Source organism: Aethalodelphis obliquidens, unplaced genomic scaffold (genome assembly GCF_003676395.1).
Source record: "Aethalodelphis obliquidens isolate GAN/ISIS:26980383/991018 unplaced genomic scaffold, ASM367639v1 scaffold1, whole genome shotgun sequence".
Taxonomy (NCBI): Eukaryota; Metazoa; Chordata; class Mammalia; order Artiodactyla; family Delphinidae; genus Aethalodelphis; species Aethalodelphis obliquidens.
This window is the reverse complement of record NW_020837945.1, coordinates 72,564,235-72,585,122: the sequence shown is the minus strand read 5'-3', so window position 1 is coordinate 72,585,122 and position 20,888 is coordinate 72,564,235. Positions and strand designations below refer to the sequence as shown.

The window sequence follows — 20,888 nt, the reverse complement described above, 5'->3', positions numbered from 1 at the left end:
ATTAATCACTTAGACTTAAAAAATTCTCTAGTGAAACCCTCAAACTCTTATCAAATTAACTCATCTCCCTATTTTACCTACCATTCTTTAATTCAATCCCCCCAAAACTTTTTACTGAGGGGCTAATAGTAACTTTTAAAATATTAGTACAAAGTGTAAGAGTGCAGAGACGGCACCCCTCCCCCCACCCGCCCAAACGCCTCCCTTTTCCCTCCTCCCAGGCTCCGCCCTTTCCCGCCCCCTATTTTGGGTGGTGCTGATGATTCCTCCCGGAGAACGCTTTTCCAGGTTGGGGATCCACCCTCGGGGGCGCCAGGCACGTGTTTAGTGAGGTTAAAGGGTGTCTCGGAATGTGTGTCCTGGATCTGGCGTAGGTGAAGTCACGTCTCTCTTCCGACACCCTCACCCTTCCCGGCCTGGTGCGTTACTCCCTCAGAATCGCGGGACACACCGGTGGGCTAGGGCGAGGTAAACGCGGGCTCTTCCAGGGCCCCCCCGGGCCACCTGTAGAGTCTGTGTGTCAACTCCTTTGTCCTCAGAGTCACTTCGGTGGCCGCCCCTTTAAGTGAGGAAGTGCACTTAGATGCTCCCCAGGTCCCCTTTTGCTTTCCCCAGCTCCCTCCTGGCCTTCCTCCCCCCCAACCAAAGGTAGCAGCGCTGGGAGCCCGGGGCTCGGCGCAAGCCGCCTCCTCACTTCCCATTGGCTGCGAGCGCCGGGAAAGCGGTCACGTGGGAGCGCGGCAGTCCAGATCCAGGGCCGCCATCTTGGCGGAAAGTTTGGGGGGAGAGCGGTTGGGGGCGCGGAAGGAGGCGAGGTTCTGGGGGTGGGGCGGCTAAGAGCGGAGAGGGCGAGCGGGCTAGCGGGCAGCGGCGAATGTAGAGGCGGCGGCGGCGGCGGCCGAGGAGGAGGAAGAGGCAACGGGGGTGCGGCCGCTGAGGGGAGCTCCTCCCCCGTTCCCTCACCCCCCTCTGCTCAGCTCCGCGAGCCCCGGGCGGGGCGGGGGGACGTGGAGCGGGGCAGGGCTGGGGAGCCGCCCCGAGACCGCCCGGGGCGCACCCCAGCTCAGAGCGCACGGCACTCGTTGGAACTTTGTGGCCGCGCCGCAGGTGTGGGGGCCCGCGGAGGTGTGCATGTGGGGCGCGAGGGCGTCGCGGAGAGCGGCCGCTGCCCTGTCCGGCCCTCGCTGGAGTAGCTCGGAGGAAGCGAGCAAGGAGACAGGCAAGCGAGAGGAGGGGGCCCGAGCAGGGCGGGGTGATCAGTCCAGCTGATCCCTTCTCCCAGTGCGCTACAGCCTCTGCTGGCTTGGGGGCCAAGGGTCGGAGAGCCTCTGCAGCCCCCCAGTAGTAGGTGGGGGGTATGTACACTTATGCCGGGGGAGGCTGGTCCCATGTCCAGGCATTTAGTGCCCTTTGGAGAGGGGGCAGCTTTCGAGGAGAATTTGGCATCTTGCTTCTGTTTGCTCTTAACATTTGCAGGGCAACCCAACCTTAGGTAAAAGCTTTCTGGATTGACACTGCTGGATTGTGCGGCTCTTCCTTTCACTTGGGAAAACTTTGCCAGGGGGGCTTTTCAAATAGGGCTAGGAGTTTTTCGATTTGAGAGTTAGGGGGAAATGCTAGTTTAACCTCGATTCTATTCTAAATTTAGTTTCCTTTATGTTTTGTGTTCTTAAAGGTGTGTGCCCTCTTCCTGATTCTGGAGAAAAATGCCGGTCCGGAAGCAAGGTGAGAATTTATGTCGGAACTCTTCTGTGGGTGTCTCTTGCTTTTCTGTATGTCTGTTTTGTGATTGCTATGTTTTAAAGATGTTTGTGTAACTCTGATGAGACAGCACAGCCCTAACCTTACTACTTAGGGAATCTAAGCCTCATATCATTCAGACGATGGAAACACCTAAATGTTTGTCAAGCTTTTTTCCTTGACATCTCTCTGGTGACTGGAGAGGCAATTAACATTTTCCCTCTGAAATGTCTTTTTAAAAATTCTGTATTGGTGTTTTAATATTTCATTTTATCATTCTTACCAAACACTTTTGTGAGCGAATGTGGGATACTGGCTAAGAACTAGTAGTTTTGAAGCACGTAATATTTGAATTATAATGACAAATTGTAGATATTCTGCTTTTGTATGTCAGATCAGCTGAAACAGTGTTACTAATACTTTGATCAGATGATCACTAGTACACATTTATTACAAACTGCTCACCTTCCTTTATTGTAACATGTTGAACATTTTTTGGATCATTCTAGGGAATATATATATGTGTACATGAACATAGTGGCATGGATTGACTTGGAGGATGTTGGGAATTGTTCAGGTGCCTTGCAGAATCATTTGCTGCATAGATAATTTGTAATACTTTCTTGTAAATATATAATTTTTAAAAAACTTTTTATTCTTTTGGCTGTTTGGGTCTTCATTCCTGTGGGCGGGCTTTCTCTAGTTGCAGAGACGGGGGGCTGCTCATTGCGGTGGCTTCTCTTGTTGAGTTGCATGGGCTCTAGGCGTGCAGGCTTCAGTAGTTGTGGCACGCAGGCTCACTGGTTGTGGCTTGTGGGCTCTAGAGCGCAGGCTCAGTAGTTGTGGTGCACGGACTTAGTTGCACTGCAGCATGTGGGATCTTCCCGGACCAGGTATCGAACCCGTGTCCCCTGCATTGGCAGGCGGATTCTTAACCACTGTGCCGCCAGGGAAGTCCCTAATCAGACTCTTTTTTCTTTTCAGATACCCAGAGAGCATTGCACCTTTTGGAAGGTTATCGTTCGAAACTAAGCCAAACAGAAGACAGACAGCTCAGAAGTTCCATAGAACGGGTTATTAACATATTTCAGAGCAACCTCTTTCAGGCTTTAATAGGTGGGAATTAAAACTTTATTTGTGACCATTATGTGTCAGATAGGCGTAATGCTGCTCTAAATTCATTTAATTTAAACTTCAGAGAGTGATATACTTGGTTCTCTGTGAGGCATTCAATAACTTGAACATCCAGTGAGTGGTGTATTTTGATACTTAGGCCAATATTCTTTCCAAAAGTATCTAATAACCAAAAAAACTTTCAGTATGATTATTTCAGTGGTCTTTGATAACAGAGTTTAACATCCTAACATTAAAAGATGAAGAAGTTGCAAAAATGTTTCAGGATCCAAAAAGTAATGACTGAATAACTGTTAGCTTGTTTCTGTATTTGACTTGCTATTTCTCTGGAATCCCTGAAAATGTTTGAGGATTTCTGCTATGTTTAAGAACATTCATTCCCTTAATATAGACCTCTGTTTAAACTTGGCATTTGTGAAGTCAGAATTTTAGACCTGGAAAATGATTTTACAGATGATCTTGTCTAATCTTATTTTACAGACAAGAATATTGAAACAATTTTATTCTTAACTGTAACTTAAATTTGATGTGGTGCATTGTTTTAAAGGAGAATTGAACACATACATAGTCAAGAGTGCTGAATTCTACTCCTGACAGTGCCATTGATTGAATGATATGGTACAAGTCATTTAATCTTTTCTAAGTCACTATTAGCTGTAGCATGTGGGTGCAATGGAACAGTGGTTTTTAAGCCTTTTTCTAAAAAGTAGCTAGGCCCCTTTTTAATGCAAAATCTTATATTTTGTACATAATCCCCAGTATATAAAACAGGATGCTCTGTCTCTGGCCCTCTTCTCTAGGTATCTTGAAAAGTATACAAACCAGTGAACTAGAAAAATTGTCCCTTTCAATTCTAAGAATAAAATGTGTTTTTATTTGTCATTGGCTATATAACGTATTAAAGTAAGACATATATTTCATTGTATTACAACTTTTTCCTCAGTAACTTCAAAGTAGTTACAGCCTTATATCTATCTATTGATGGAGTAACTTTTGATGTGGCTTGAGGGCTACTTTCAAGTTAATGTATCCTGTCAAATAACTAATTGGTAAATTGATACTATACTAAATTAGTTTTAGAATTAAAGAAGATTTTGAAGAAGATCACTCAATACATCTGAATAATTTTTTTAAATTTAGCATTATTATAGACTTTTGAAAATATATACAACAAAAGAGAGAGCAGTATAATGAACTAGTATGCATCTGTCACCCATCTTCAAAGATTACCAGCATTTTGCCTTTTTTGTTTAAACTGATGGACATTTTTTACATTTGGATTTCTAAGCTCTGAGGTTTAAGGTCCAAATGGATGATGAAATTGGATTCCTCTGAAAAAACAAAAAAAGAAGGGAAAAATCAGTTTTAGTTGTTTGGTTTTCTAAATCACCATTAAACCTAGGAGTGTTTTATTTAGTAGGGTCACTGTTTAGAGAAAAATAGTATGACTTCTATGTCTTCTTGTACATTTGGACATAGATGGAGTCCTCTGTGTGGAATCTGCGACTTAAGAAAATTAAATGGTTAGTGAAGTAACCAAACAGAACCTACACTTAGATTTCTCCATAGATTGGAGGTAGATTTACTATGTTTAAGGTTTTTTTTTTTTAATGTATTCTGCCTCGCCTATTTTGAATGTATTTATTCTTATGCATAATTGAATTCTGATAGTTAATTTTCTAATTGTGAGTTATATTTGTGAATCTTCTTTGTCCTGCATAAGTTTATTGGTTGTGAATTTACTTTGATATTTAGATTTGCTTATATTTTAAGATTTTATAGAATGTGGGATCAGATTTTGGTGTAAGAAAAGTAATAATTAGGAATTTTGAAATGGGTAAATTTAGTAGAGATTTTTTGTGTTTCCATACTGTAGTTGAATTAATTGTTGACACTGCTAAGTTAATAAATGCATTTTTTGGTGCATGCTTAAGTTGGGTTAATGTATTAATCTTTATTCCTTTTTTTGAAAATTTTTAGGTCAGTAAGATTTTTTTTGCTTTGCAGCTGTACCATTGGTTTTGAAACAGTGTGGTAATGTACTTTAATCCTGTAAATTACCCTAAGCTAAACTAGAGTCCACTGTGTTCATAGTGTGTACTGAAAAATTCTGTGTTAACTGTTTTCCTTTAGTAGGTAGCACTCTATTCTGTAAGGTGATACCTGTGGACCATTGGATTAAAGGAGACATGGGGTCTTGACCTCTAATTGTTTGAAAGTCCTATGGTGCTTAGGTTTTTGACTTCTAGAGTTTGGAAATCATTTCCTTAGGCTATAGTGAATTATCTAGTTACTTCTTTGGACTTGCACTCTGCAGCGGTTATTTATTGATTGATTTCTTGAATTGGTAGTTTGTATCGGCTGTTTTCATGCATTAAAAAAAACTTAGTGTGAGGCCCTGGGGGTTTGGTGTTATAGAAGTGTTGATTTTTTTCCCCCCTCCCTCTGTAGTTGATACATTATTAAGATTAGGTTTCTGGTACCTTTGGGTTATTCAGAGGAACAGCATGCACATATTGCACTACATCTGTTCTAAGATACCAGTTTTTAAAAATTTTGGTATCTCTGAATTTGGGGTGCATTTTTTAACAGATATATATTGGCATTGGTTTTACATTCTTAGTGGCATGTGAAATAATGGTGCATTTTACAGTTGATATCCTCCATATCAATATCCTCAATTCAGTGAAATATGGCAATCATTGTTCTTGCCCTGATGCTTGGTAGCATCCTTGAAGGATGGCTTGAAGATTTAAAAATTATTGAAAACAGAAAAGTTTTTATTAACTTCTGAGTTTCAGCTAAGTTGTTTCTTTAAAGGTGAATATTTAAATTATAGCTTAAAAAAAAGTCCATGAACTATACATTTGTTTAAAATTTATTCCCAAAACATCTGGTGATTATTTTTGTATAAATGGGAGATAAAGTCTGCCTAATTTTAATCCCTGATTTAGGTGAGCAGGTTGAAAACTAAATATATTTGATTTTTGTATTCTCATTTTGTGTACTTATATTTGAAAATTTTGTGAGTAAAATAGACTGGATATGGTTTGATAACAGTCAAAGCTCTGCTCTCCAGGTCCATAGTGGTTTGAGGTCATTTCTGATTCTTGCGTTTGTCTGGGATCTGAGAGGACCTCGGTAGTCCTCAAAGATTTCGTACCAGTCTAGACCCTTGGGTTTACTTACGGAATAAGAGAATTCATCTACTTTCCTTGTGCACAGGAGCAAAACCTGGTCTCAAGAACAGGCTGGCTTTAGAGACTTTAGTGAGTGAGTCATTTGATTTGTATTTTGTCTGCGATAAATAGCAAGCTTATTTTAATGCACTATTTTATTTCTGCAGATATTCAGAATGAAGGTGATTATGTAATAAAACTGTCCATTTCTGAGATTTTTTTAGCATCTAATTCATTTATTGCTGCTTTATTAACTAACAGTTTCACTTGCCCTTGTAAACATGGTGAAGGACATTTTAAGTTTGGAGATACTGAGTATCAAGTGTGACTTTTTTATTTTAATTGTAAAAAAACATAAAATCTATCATCTTAACCATTTTTAAATGTACCAGTCAGTAGTGTTAAGTACAGTCATATTGTTGTGAAACAATTCAGAACTTTTTCATCTTGCAAAACTGAAACTCGATACCTATGAAACAACAACTCCCCTTTTCCTCCTCCCTCCAGCCCTTGGTAACCACCATTCCACTTTCTGTATCTATGATTTTGACTACTGTAAATACCTCATATAAGGGAAATCATAAAGTATTTGTCTTTTTGTGACTGGTTTATTTACTTAGCATAATGTCCTCAAGGTTCATTCATGTTGTAGCATGTGATAGGACTCCCTTGCTTATTAAGGCTGAGTTATATTCTTGTGTGTTGGGGTATATGTATATAAATGTGTGTGTGTGTCAAAGTTTTGTTTATCCATTCCTCCATTGATAGACATTTGCGTTCTACGTCTTGACTATTGTGAACAGTGTGGCTCTGAATGTGAGTGTGCAAGTGTCTCTGAGAACCTGCTTTCATTTCAGTTCCTTTGAATGTACACCCAGAAGTGGGATTGTGGGATCATATGACAGTTACATGTAAAATGTTTAAAGAACCACCATAATGTTTTCTGTAGAGATTGCACCATTTTATAATCCCACCAATGGTGCAGAAGGGTTCTAATTTCTCCACAGCCTTGTCAACACTTGTTATTTTCAGTTTTTTTGATAGTAGCCATACTAATGGATGTGAGAGTATGACTCCTTTTTAAGTATGTAAGAAGTAATAATGGCTAACATTTATTGAACACTTTCTCTGTGCTAATAAAAGTATCTCGTTTAGTCATCATAATCCTGTGAGGCATATATTCACTTATGAGGTGATTATACTATTTTATAGATTAGAAAAAAGAGGAAATGAGAGATTATGCAGCTTGCCCAAGGACTCTCACATAGTAAATTGTGGAGCCAGAAATTGGACTCAACTAATCTGAGTCCAGAGCCTCTTTTCACCTTCAACCATTAGGGTGTTCTTTATCATAAGTTGAGTATTTTAATATGAATAGCCTATGACTGTTAGTCATATAGTATTTAAAGCATTGGAATAATTTATTTTGGACACTGGCCTGACATTTTTTTCTCTTTCTAGTGTGTGAAACAATAAATTGTAAGACAATCAAATTATAATACATACTTTAAAATTTTATGTACTTTCTCTTTGGGAATCGAAATGGCTTTTTATTTTATTTTATTTTTTGCGGTACGCGGGCCTCTCACTGTTGTGGCCTCTCCTTTTGCGGAGCACAGGCTCTGGACGCGCAGGCTCAGCGGCCATGGCTCACGGGCCCAGCCCTCCGCGGCATGTGGGATCTTGCCGGACTGGGGCATGAACCCATGTCCCCTGCATCGGCAGGCGGACTCTTAACCACTGCACCACCAGGGAAGCTCCCGAAATGGCTTTTTAAATGTACGTTGGTTTAGACAAAAGCCTGAGTAGGTTTGACTATTGTGTATTTTAATTTATAAGAACATTGTTCTTAAATAGAGTGATAAAGAACACTGACAATATGTTTAACATAGATCTTGATCTGTAGGGTCAGTGTTTTTTTTTTTTCCTTGCGGTACACGGGCCTATCACTGTTGTGGCCTCTCCCGCTGCGGAGCACAGGCTCCGGACGCGCAGGCTCAGTGGCCATGGCTCACGGGCCCAGCCGCTCCGCGGCATGTGGGATCTTCCCGGACCAGGGCATGAACCCGTGTCCCCTGCATCGGCAGGTGGACTCTCAACCGCCGCGGCACCAGGGAAGCCTGGTCAGTGTTTTTAAAACGTGGTTTTTAAAATAGTTTTTACTTTGAAGGAGAATGTTTATAATGATGGAATTTACACACTTTGAAAGGTATTTACATAGTTATCGAGGTTTACAAACTTCCAGCTATAATGGTAAAATGTCAAAGTTCCTTAGCTTTTTTGTTTATTATTGGTCCCAGTGATGTTATTTTTTAGTCTGTTGGTAACTTTGTGCACCTGCGTGTGTGTGTGTGTGTGTGTGTGTGTGTGTGTGTAACTTTGTAGGCTAGGTTTGCGAAAGGAAAGCATTTATAACAGGATATGGATCAGACTGTTGACTAAAAATTATGGAATTTGAGGAAAATTTTATTAACTTTTCTGTTGGTGGTTTTGATTGAATTGGATTGTTATTTATTTGTTAATAGTTTTACTTACTCCTGCTTTGAAGCAGTGCTTTGATTATGCTGAATCTGGTTGAATTCTCTTTAGAACCTTGCAATCACAGAGCTGTAAAAGCATCTGTAAATATTCTAGTCTAAACTATTTCATCTATGTAGGGATAAATTTTTTCCTACTAAAATTTTCCTTTTCAAATTATTTTTCCAGTACGCTATCCAGGTACTGCATTTAGTTATGTCTCTTTAGTCTCCTTTAATCTGGGCACATTTCCACAACCTTTGCTTTTTATGACATTGACGTATTTGAAGAATACAGTTCCCCTCTGCTCTTATTTTTTTATATATAATGTTCCTCATTTTAGGTTTGTCTGATATTTGCTTGTGATTAGACTCAGGTTATGTATTCTGTATGGTTCTGTACATCCAGAGGTACATGATGTCTTCTGCCCTTCATTGGTAATGTTAATTTTAATCACCCAGTTAAGGTGTTGTCTGATTTCTCTGTAGTTACTTTTTTCCCCTTTGCAACTTACAAGCAATATGTGGGGGAGACACTAACACCTTGCATGTACCCTGTTCTTTAGCAAAATTTCCATCTAGACTTAGCATCCATTGATGATGCTTGCCTGAATCCGTTTTTACTATGTTGAAAATGACAGTTGAATAATTATATATATATTTTTAACAGCAGCACTTTTCTACAGTTACCAGCTAACACTTGGCATTTTACTGTAATTAAGAGCACTCCTCTCCCATTTATCTGTCTAGCTACTTACCTAGCTAGCTACCTAGCTATCATATTTCTTTCAGTGGTGGATAATTTATTACCATCCTTAATGATTTTGGTGTTCAGATTGTCTCAGATTTGCCTAGTAGGAGGCTTCTCAAGCTTGCTCTTATGACATGCCCTCATTTTTTTTTTTTTTAGCACTTTCTTGCTTTTTGGCATAACAAGATGTTCCAGGTTCATCTTGTACATATCCTGCCCCAGCCTTAGGATCAACCATTTCTTTGAGAAGCTCTGTTTCCTTTTGATACATACCTTGTTTTAAGGAATACCGTGTGGCTGTTAGTCATATAGTATTTAAAGTGTTGGAATAATTTATTTTGGATACTGGCTTGACATTTTTTCTCTTTCTAGTATGTGAAACAACAAATTATAATACATACTTTAAAATTTTATATATTTTTCTCTTTGGGAGTCAAAATGGCTTTTTAAATCCATGTTGGTTTAGATGAAAGCAGCGTATCTGTGCCTCAGTAGGTTTGACTATTGTGTATTTTAGTTTATAAAAACATTGTACTTTTAGTTAATTAACTGATAAAATTTTTCCCTCTGAAATGGCACAGTTATATTTCATTGTTTTTTAGTTTTCTAGTTGCCTTCTCTCTAACTCTCCAAAATGGAATTTATAAACATTTAAGGTCAGATACATGTACTTTATATAAAATATTATAAGCAAGAAAATTATCATACCAACACCTGCTACTTCTTCCATAGGGTGAATATCCTTCTTGAATGCTATTCTTATGTATGTATACACACTTTCATTTTACAAAACAAACTCCCTACACAAAACATAGTATAATTGTTTCTACAATTCAGTGGGAATTGATACTTAAAATCAGTGTATAAAGTGAAAAATATCAAATTAAAATTATCCTTAAAAATCCTTCAGGAGTTTAACACTGTCTCTCATTAACTACAATACAGTTGTTTTTCCCTGTAGTGGAAAGAAATCATTGATTTCAGCCAAGAAAAATCTTTTTTTGGCTGCCGTCAGGTCTTCATTGCGGCAGGCGTGATCTTTCGTTTGTGGTGTGCGGGCTTCTCTCTAGTTGAGGCACATGTGCTCCATAATTGTGGTGCGCGGGCTTAGTTGCCCCGCCGCCATGTGGGTTCTTAGCTCCCCGACCAGGGATCCATCCCACGTCCCCTGCATGGGAAGGTGAATTCTTAACCACTGGACCACCAGGGAAGTCCTGAAATCATTGTTTCTTCAGTTGATCAACAGATGAAGTAGTTGGCTTGTGTTTAAGTGACCTCTTGTATTAAAAGCACATAATTCTAAAATCACATTCAGCACAGTGAGATATAGAGAGATGCTATGAAAATGGAGACTACCTGAGGGAACAGTCTCCTCCCTTCTCATTTTTTATTTGCTGACATTAACTTACTAGGTGGACTGATAGGTAGAATTGCCCTTTTTTTTGGTGGAAAGAGGTGCTATGGTTGAATTTGCTTAAGTGTATACAGTGTGACTTCTCTGTGCTATACATTTTAACTATTTTTATCCCACAAAATTTATCATTATGTACCTTTCCGTATCAATGGATTTGTACCATTTAAAAACTGTATTTCACTGTATAGATTTATTGTAGTTTTATTAATGATTTCCTAGGAGCATTTAGGTATATAATTTTTCTGAATTATAAACAACATTGCATTTGTATATGCCTCTTTGTTCTGCATCCTTGATGATGTCCTTTGGGTAAGTTCCTAGAATTGAATTGCTTAGTAAAAGGGGATGTGCAATTTAAAAAGGCTTTTGATGTAGTTTTTAAAATTACTGTCAGAAATGTTATATCAATTTAATTTTTTAGATATTATGTGGAAGAATGACTAATTTACTATACCTTAAGCTATGGAGTATTATCTATCTTTTTAATATTTTCTATTCTGATATGTGGAATACACCTTCAGTCATTTTGATGTTTTATTATGTATTTCTTTGAATAAATAAATAGCCAACGATGTAAGATTTTCTTACATTGTTGTTTATTTTAATTTCTATGAATTATTTGTTCATGTCATTTGCCCCTCCAACCACTTTTTGTTTGTTTGTTTTATGAGTTTAATAACAAAAACAAATTAATAAAATACATAAAAATGAAACACTAATATCAATAATCACCATTTATATAAGTGTTATAGTTAGAAAAACATGAGGAATTTGTCAAATATTTTAATCCTCACTTTTTTTTTTCATTTTTTTCTTAGAGGTATAAAATCTACATTAGAGATACCAATTCTGTCTGCCTTGCAAGTTGCAAATAGCTTCCATTGTTTGTCATTTGTTTTTAAAATTTAATTAAAAAGACACATATATGGTTAGATTTATCAATTTTGTTGTGCTTTTACCCTTGGTATTATGCTTAGAAAGCCTTTCCTATCCCTGAGATTATAAAAAATCTTTACTATATTCAAATTCTGTCATGGCTTCTTTTTTTAACATTTAAATCCTTAATACATTTGGAAATAATTTTGAAATACAGTATGCGATTGCTTGTTTCTGTAATATAAATTCATTATTATGCTCCCTTAAACATTTAAAAAAATTATTAGACTTTTAACTTTTTCAGCAGTTTCAGGTTTACAGAAAATTGAGTGGAAAGCAGAGAGTTCCCATATCCTTACCACCCCACACTCCTGTTTCTCCTCTTATTGATGTCTTCATTAGTGTGGTATATTTGTTAGTTGATAAGCCAGTATTAATATATTGTTATTAACTAAAGTCCATAGTTTACTAGGGTTCACTCTTTGCATTATACATCGATAAACTTGACATATACATTTGTTGCTTTGACAAATGTATCCACTATTACAGTATCATACAGAATAGTTACACTCTCCTAAAAATCTGTGTTCCACATAATCATCCCTTCCCTCCCTACCCCCAAACCCCTGGCAACCACTGATCTTTCTGCTGTCTCTTGCTCCACCTGTTCATCTCTTTCTCCCTCCTCCCGATTCCCTGGCAACCAGTGATCTTTTTATTGTCTTTGTAGTTTTGCCTTTTCCAGAATGTTATATAGTTGGAATCACAAGTGTGTGCCCTTTCAGATTGTTTCTTTCACTTAGCAATATGCATTTAAGGTTTCTCCATGTCTTTTCATGACTTGATAGCTCATATCTGTTTCAATTTAAGTTTTTAAAGACTTTATTTTTTAGAACAGTTGTAGATTCACAGCAAAATTGAGAGGAAGGTACAGAGATTTCCCATATACCCCCTGTCCCCACACATACATAGATTGTCTTATTATCAGCATCTCCACCAGATTGGTGCATTTGTCACAATTGATGAACCTACATGAGCACATCATTATCACCCAAAGTCTATAGTTTTACCTTAGTATTCACCCTTGGGGTTGTACATTCTATAGGTTTGGACAAATGTATCATGACATATGTCTACCGTTATAGATTTATATTTGTATATATCCACCACACTATACAGAATAGTTTTACTGCCCTAAAAATCCTTTGTACTCTACCTATTCATGTCTCTTCTACCTCCAGCCCCTGGCAATCACTAATCTTTTTACTGTCTCCATAGTTCTGCCTTTTCCAGAATGTCATATACTTGGAATCACACAGCATGTAGCCTTTTCATGTTGGCCTCTTTCACGTAGTAATATGCATTTAAGGTTCCTCCACATATTTTTATGGCTTCATAGTTTTTGTTTTTTGTTTAATTTTTGTTTTTGAGTGTGAATAATATTCTGTTGTCTGGATGTACTGCAGTTTATTCATTCACCTATCGAATATCTGGGTTGCTTCCAACTTTTGGCATTTATGAATAAAGCTGCTGTAAACATCTGTGTGCAGGTTTTTGTGTGGACATAAGTTTTCAACTCATTTGGGTAAATACTGAGGAACATGACTGCTGGATTGTATGATGAGTATGTTTAGTTTTGTAAAAAACCACCAAATAGCTTTCCAAAGTGGCTGTATCATTTTGCATCCCCACCAGCGGTGAATGAGAGTTCCCATTGTTTCATATTTTTGCCAGCATTTGTTGTTGTCAGTTCTGTATTTTGGCCTTTCTAATAGATGTGTAGTGGGATCTTTTTGTTTTAATGTGCATTTCCCTGATGATATATGGTGGAGCATCTTTCCATATGCTTATTGGCTGTCTGTATATCTTCTTTGCTGAGGTGTCTGTTAAGGTCTTAATATTTTTTCCATTAACTAAAATATTACTCATAGATTAGAGATATTACCTATATTATATTAAATTATTACACATTCTTGAGCCTGTGTTTAGACTTCCTATTCTGATCCTGAGTTAGTACTGCCTTATTTCTTTAGTTTGAGAAATGTTTTATGGTTTGTGAGTTTCTCTGTTTAGGATGATGTAAGTTATCACTAAAAGCTAGAAAACTTTTTCTCAACCTCCTTTGAGGGAATTTCTGGAATTCTGTACTTCCCTTACTCCTAGTGTTTGCAAACTTTGAATTTTAGCAAGAAAATAATAAAGAAATTTTTACTTAGATTTGGAGACTTATGAAATACATGTAATCTTAGGGATTTCCAAATAAAAAATTTTTTGTAATAGGAATGATTCTTCTCAGTTCTGTTGGCCTAATTAGTTGTGTTTAAGTTTAATTTTTGAGAATTTTTCTATTGTATGTGTTATAGCTTTGTGACCTTATAATTTAGATCTTTGTTCGGGAACTGCACTTGTGGGGACCCAATTTAGTCCAAAACAGTGAAAGCACTTGCAGACTATAAATGGAAAATGAGGAATAGACTGTGATAATACTGATCTGTAGGCTTGACAAAATTAATATTTTCAACTGGGAGTCAACTAAAGGGTAGTTTCCCTCTAACGCATGTTTTAACATTCCTGCATTTTCTTGTTTTCTCTTCTTGCTTGCTTTAGTGCATCATTATTTTCAAAGTAAATAACTTTTTTCAAGGTGATAAAAATGTATCAGACATTTAAATTATATGTCTGGTATATATCTGGGTGAGCTGTATGTATTTTTGGATGAGTATGGGATCACTCTTGTCTATTTCATGGCAGTCATTTTAACTGCATTCTCTCATTTTCTTTACACTTTGATTTACTATGCTTTAAAATATAGCTGTCAAACTTGTATAGAATTCTGCCTTTTTTAGGTGCTTTAAATTGGAAAACTTTAGGTGTTGTATAATTTTTTTCCTCAGTTATCTCAATCTCCCAAAGACATTATGGTTGTATCTCGTATTTTAATTCTCTTATTTCTCTTCCAGAAGGTATTCACTCCATTAATATATATATTTTAAAATTAATTAATTTATTTTTGGCTGCGTTGGGTCTTTGTTGCTGCTCATGGGCTTTTCTCTAGTTGCAGCGAGTGGGGGCTACTCTTCGTTGTGGTACGCAGGCTTTTCATTGCGGTGGCTTCTCTTGTTGCAGAGCCACAGGCTCTAGGTATGCGGGCTTCAGTAGTTGTGGCACGTGGGCTCAGTAGTTGTGGCTCGTGGGTTCTAGAGCACAGGCTCAGTAGTTGTGGCTCACGGGCTTCTCCGCGGCATGTGGGATCTTCCTGGACCAGGGATCAAACCCGTGTCCCCTGCATTGGCAGGTGGATTCTTGACCACTGTGCCACCGGGAAGTCCCTCACTCCATTAATATTTATTGGCTGAATGTCTTAAGTGTTCAGAGTAAGCTCATTAATTTAATTCTTTATTTTCATGAAGTTGGTCTTTTGAGAATAACTTGGATTTTCAGACATTGGCATGTTGAACAGACTTTTAGGAAATAGGAGAAATTGGGATTATACTAGAATTTACCATGTTTGTTTTTGTCTTATATTTGTGTAGTAACTTCTGTTTTACTTTAGACTAGATATCTTATGGTACTCCATGTTATACTCCTGAGTTTAGAAAACTAAAGAAAATGTAGAAGATAACATTTTGAATTCTAGAATGTTACTTTGTAGAAATGCTAATCTTGTCATAATGATAATCTAACCTTTTTTCCTAAATCTTTATAGTTATGAACAGTTATAATAATTCACTTCTGACATATAAAATGTTGATTAACTATAAAGAACAGGAACTGCATGGGAAATATAAAATATTAATACTTGGGACTACTAAGAAAAGCTCAATCTCTGTGTGCAGTTTTTCCAGAGGGTGCCTTTTTTGATTGGGTGCACCTTTGAAAAAGCTTCACTGATACAACTGAAGGAATTGTAATTGAGAAATAGTTTCTGAAGGAGTGTTATTATGTTGCTCACCTCCATTGTCTCGGAACACCCTAAAGATGAAGAAATGTGGTGGACAAATGAAATAAAGTGTATAAACTTTGGAATGTTAGTCGAGGTGGAATATGGGTTAAGATTAAAGATGTGTGTGTGTATATAAATATATTTTTTTAAGGAAAGTGATAACTACTGTGACAGACTGTCATCAGAAATGTCACCACACTGTACATATGTTAATAAATATTTCAGTACTTTTGCTTATGGTTTTAGTTAGCCAAGTATGGTAACTAATCTCTTTTTAAGTTGGGTCTTATCTGGCAATATCAATTATCTTGACCCTAGTAAGAAACAGATATCTAAATAGCTAAAATATTATAAAACCACATATTGTATCCCATGCACTTTACTCATTTAAACTCACCTAGACTCTCAATTCAGCTCATTTTTAAAATTGTGATAAAATATGTATAGCATAAAATTTACCATTTTTAAAATAAGTGTGCAGTTCAGTGGCATTAAGTACCTTCACATTCAGTAGCTATCACCACTATTCATCTCTGGAACTTTTTCACCATCTCAAATTGAATTTCTTTACCCATTAAACAGTAACTCCCCATTCTCTTCTTATCCCAGTCCCTGGGAATAACTTCTCTTTCTGTCTATGAATTTGACTATGCTAGGTACCTCATATAAGTGGAATCATACAATATTTGTCTTTTTGTGTTTGGCTTACTCCACTTAGCATCGTGTCTTCAAGATTCATCCATCCATGTTGTAGATTGTATCAGAATTTCATTGCTTTTAAAGGCTGAATAATAGTACGTTGTTTGTATATAACACATTTTGTTTATTAATCATTCATCTGTTGTTGAACATTTGGGTTGTTTTCACCTTTTGGATATTGTGAATAATGCTGCTATGAACATGGGTATATAAATATCTATTTGAGTCCTTTCAATTCTTTTGGGAATATACCCAGAAGTGGAATTGCTGGATCAAATGGTGAGTCTGTGTTTTAATATTTTGAGAAACCACCATACTGTTTTCAACGTGGCTGCATCATTTTATATTCCTACCAGCAATGCACGAGGGTTTAATTTCTCCATATCCTTATTGACACTTGTTATTTACTGTTTTGTTGATAATAACCATCCTAGTGGGTGTTTACTCAGCTTGTTTTTTCTTAAATGTGATATAGTTAATAATGTGGATATTTGGTTCTCTAGTCCATAGGAGCTCATATACAGCAACTTAGAAAGGACTGTTTGATAGATTAATGTAAGACCTAGAAATGAGGTATTTCAATTAATAGTAGCAAGTTGCAAGTGAACTTTTGAAAAATTCATAATAAAGTGTAGGGAACACTTTATTCCTTGACCATACTAGATAGTAAAGTGTTACTCTGAATTATATTAGTCTAGATCTCTATTGTCCTCTACCATAGTAGGTACCTAAATTAATTAAACCTAAATAAAATAATAAATTCAGTTCCTCAGTCACACTAGTCACATTTTAAATGCTCAAGAGGCATATATAGCTAGTGGCTACCGTATTGGACAGTATAGCTATAGAACATTTATCACTGCAGATAGTTATTTTGGACAGCACTGGCCTAAAATTTTAAGAGATGTTATTAAAGGACAATATATCAGTATTTCTGCTAATTATAGAATGAAAGGTCACATAGAAATTTAAGATTTGAAACTTGACTTACAGTATTGGATAATATAATAAAAATTTTATGTAGTGATGTGGGCTATTTATTTTGAGACTGGTAACTAACCGATTGATCAACACTGATTTAGTGCTCTTGGGAGGCATAATACTGTACTAGGAGCTCTGTTTTTTGTTTGTTTGATTTGGGGGGTAGGAGATCTCTATAGACAGGTAGGTAGATAGATCTACAAATATTTATCTCCTACATATATAAAAAATATACCTCTTACATATGTAGAAATACATGTCCTGCTACATAAATATATACATACTCTCACACACATATATATCTTCTAGAAAAAAACTTTTTCCCCTAATATTTTCTGGAAGATAGTCTGTATTTAAGTTTCCCTGTTCTTGTCACAATGTCTTTTATAGTTCGTCCCCCCTCCCCAGCCTTCCCCAAACAAACACACACACACACACACACACACACCAGTTAAGGCTCTGACATTGCAGTTAGTTGGTGTGTCTTTTTTGTTTCCTTTATACAGAAATTCTTACTTTCAAACAATTTATTTTCCCTTTCGTGACATTGCTTTCTAAAGATACCAGGCCATTTGTCTTGTAGAATGTCTCCCTCTGAATCAGTTTTGATTTCTTTTCTGGTGTCATTTAACTTGTTCTTCTGTCCCCTGTATTCCCTCTGAACTAGAAGTTGGTTCTAAAGACTTGATTTAGGTTCAGATTAAACAATTTTTGTTTGGTAAGAACCATTTGTAGCTAATGCTCTGAATTTGAGTTTTTAATTTTTTCCATGATGGTTATGTGAACAGTTTTATATAGTGATTCATGGTTTATAAAATGCTTTCACATACAATTTTCTGCAGCAATATTAACATCCTGGGAAGTAGGCCGATATTATTCTCACTGTCAGACCTGAGTTTTTATTAGCCTTTTATCTAGAAAGTTCTACAATTCCACTGGTTATCAAAACTAAAAAGGGAGTTACTTTGTCTCTAGTATCTTATGATTTTTTTTTTTTTCTTTGCGGTACACGGGCCTCTCACTGTTGTGGCCTCTCCCATTGCGGAGCACAGGCTCCAGACGCGCAGGCTCAGCGGCCATGGCTCACGGGCCCAGCCACTCCAGGGCATGTGGGATCTTCCCGGACCGGGGCACGAACCCGTGTCCCCTGAATCAGCAGGTGGACTCTCAACCACTGCGACACTAGGGAAGCCCTGATGTTGTTTTTTAAGGGAGATACTAATCTTTTAATCATATTGAGAAAACAAGAAATAAAAGTTATTCTTTCTAAATATTATTTACAGTTATTTTATTTGATTCTATACAAGATAATACCCCATCTTTACTGCTAAATAATAATTTCCCTCCTTTAAAAAAAATCAACTCAAAATTATACCAGGAGGTGGATAAAAAACTAGTAGTGGGGTAGTTAAACATGATATAACTACCACTCAGAGCTTCTGAGCAGCATGAATAACCAGTGTTAATATACTAAGTTCATGTAATTCCAGCTGATAGCAGAGTAACTTGATCTTCCAGATTATCCTGTGTTGCTATAAGTACATTTATCATTTCTTTCAGAGTTTTGTCATACTTTTAACTGATTATTTCTAAAATAACAAAATATTTTAACTTACTATTTCAAATATTCAAATTCGAGGCTATCTAAAAAATACTTCCTAGTTCTTTGATTTTATTTTAATGTATTATTCTTCTTTTGTTTTACTTTGGTTACAAGGGCAGTTGAAACCACTTGAGGGGTTTACATTCCCAGCCTGGATATTGGTGATACAAAAACATAAAATATCAGTGATGACTTATGTCTGCAGAATTCACAATAATAGTATTAACTGCTGTCTGTTAGGAGCCGAGTGTGTGCCCGTGTGCACTTTACATGTATTGCGCTGAATACTTGAAACAATTCACAGTGATAAGAAGCAAGTTATCAGAGATTAAGTAACTTGCCTATACATGTAGCTAATTGATGATGGAATAGGGATTTGAACTCAGCACTGACTTCGAAGTATAAAAAGCCTATGACTTTTACACTGTACCCTGCAGGTTCTGATATGTGACATAATAAAATGAGAAAATATTCACTGTATAAGTACATTATAAGATTGGATTTATTTTACTAATCTAGAGTAAAAATTTTGCTTTTGAGTTATGTTGTTTCAGCAATACATAGTTTAATTAGAAAATTTAAATACTTTTGAATTTTTCTTTTCCTTTCCTCACATCTAGATATTCAAGAATTTTATGAAGTGACCTTACTGGATAATCCAAAATGTATAGATCGTTCAAAGCAGTCTGAACCAATACAGCCTGTGAATACTTGGGAAATTTCCAGCCTTCCAAGCACTACTGTGACTTCAGAAACACTACCAAGTAGCCTTAGCCCTAGTGTAGAGGTAAGATAAAAAAACTTTTCTTTAAGCTGTTTTTCAGTGATCAGTTAATTGGGGCTCCTAAGTTTTCTCATTTTATTAAAATGGATATTTTGTGGAAGTATCATTTATAATAGAATAAAAAGGATGGGATTAAAAATACTTTTGAAAGGATAAGCTCAGAATTTCTGGTACCCCTGTCTTAAAATGTTGTGAATGGTTCAAGGTCTGAAATACTTGACTATTAAAGTACTACTTTAGTCTTACTTAGTATTATCAATGCTTCAGGCTTATTAATATTACTTAAAGTATATTACTTTATTAAAAATTACTTTGCATGCTAGACCTTAGTGAGGCCCCATCTGTGTAATAATTAGATGGAAACTACTTTGAAAAGATGGTTTTGCTCTGGTATTTTTTCTCAGAAAGCAGTTGCTACACAGATTCTCTGTTTATTGGCTTGAAGGATTGCATTGTTAAATCTCACTAGAGACTGATCAAGAAATCTTAAGGACAGCATTGGTTTCTCTATTTTTTTTGTAGCTAATTATTTCTTTGAGTTTTCATAACTGTTTTAGTAATGTTCTTTTTTTGTTGTGATCTACTGTTGCTGGTAGATATGACATAACAGAGATATGAAGCATTTTGTAATGAGGATTCTGTCTGAGGAACATTAGTCATTTGAAGGTGGTTGTCTGACTGACTTTGATTCTAGTATCTTACTGCTGGAGAAGTGCCTGGAAAATTGAATCAGGGAAAAGTAGTGGTAGGCAGCAACCAGACAGCCCTTTGGTAATGAAACAGATTCTCAGTTTTCTCTTATATTAAATAACGTAGAACTATAGAATTTTAGAGCAGGAAGAATCAGAGAACATCTGATCCCTCCCCTTCATCTTGAAGATGAGGAAACTGAGATCCAGAAGAAAAGGAATGACTTGACCCAGCTTATTTGGCTAATTTGGGCAAGTTTACCTTTCGATTTTAGGCATCTTAATACCCATTTCACAGTTCTCTTTACTAATCATAGTATGTCCTTGTATTTTTCTCTTTGGTTAGAGAATGTAGTGTTGTATTGCCTATGTATCTTTATTTTTCTCTTCTCTTATTTTCATCATCATTTTCTCTTAGATAGTTTCAGTTTCCATTCCCTTTAATTGATATATCATTTGTACTTATGTTAGTCCATTTCAGATAGATTTTTAAAATGTTAATCAGTAATACAGTTTCTATTTCACATTTACTGTGGTCCTAGGTTAAAAAATTTTAAGAAACATGTTAAATTTTAAGGG

The 20,888-nt window shown here is 36.5% G+C and overlaps 1 protein-coding gene across 7 annotated transcripts in view; it reads left to right on the top strand.

Moving 5' to 3' along the window:
• Positions 1-327: 327 nt before the first annotated feature.
• The window catches only part of DLG1 (discs large MAGUK scaffold protein 1), a 286,699-nt gene continuing 266,138 nt past the window's right edge, over positions 328-20,888 (top strand). For 3 of the 7 annotated variants that reach the window (XM_027108241.1, XM_027108235.1, XM_027108222.1), the window contains exons 1-4: positions 818-1,219; positions 1,676-1,725; positions 2,725-2,856; positions 19,457-19,623. In XM_027108241.1, coding sequence (XP_026964042.1) covers positions 1,707-1,725; positions 2,725-2,856; positions 19,457-19,623 — 318 coding nt within the window. In that variant the 5' untranslated portion in view covers positions 818-1,219; positions 1,676-1,706. Of the gene's footprint in view, positions 420-817; positions 1,220-1,675; positions 1,726-2,724; positions 2,857-19,456; positions 19,624-20,888 lie in introns of those variants that run through there. The other 4 variants (XM_027108258.1, XM_027108252.1, XM_027108247.1 and 1 more) reach the window with 2 other exon arrangements.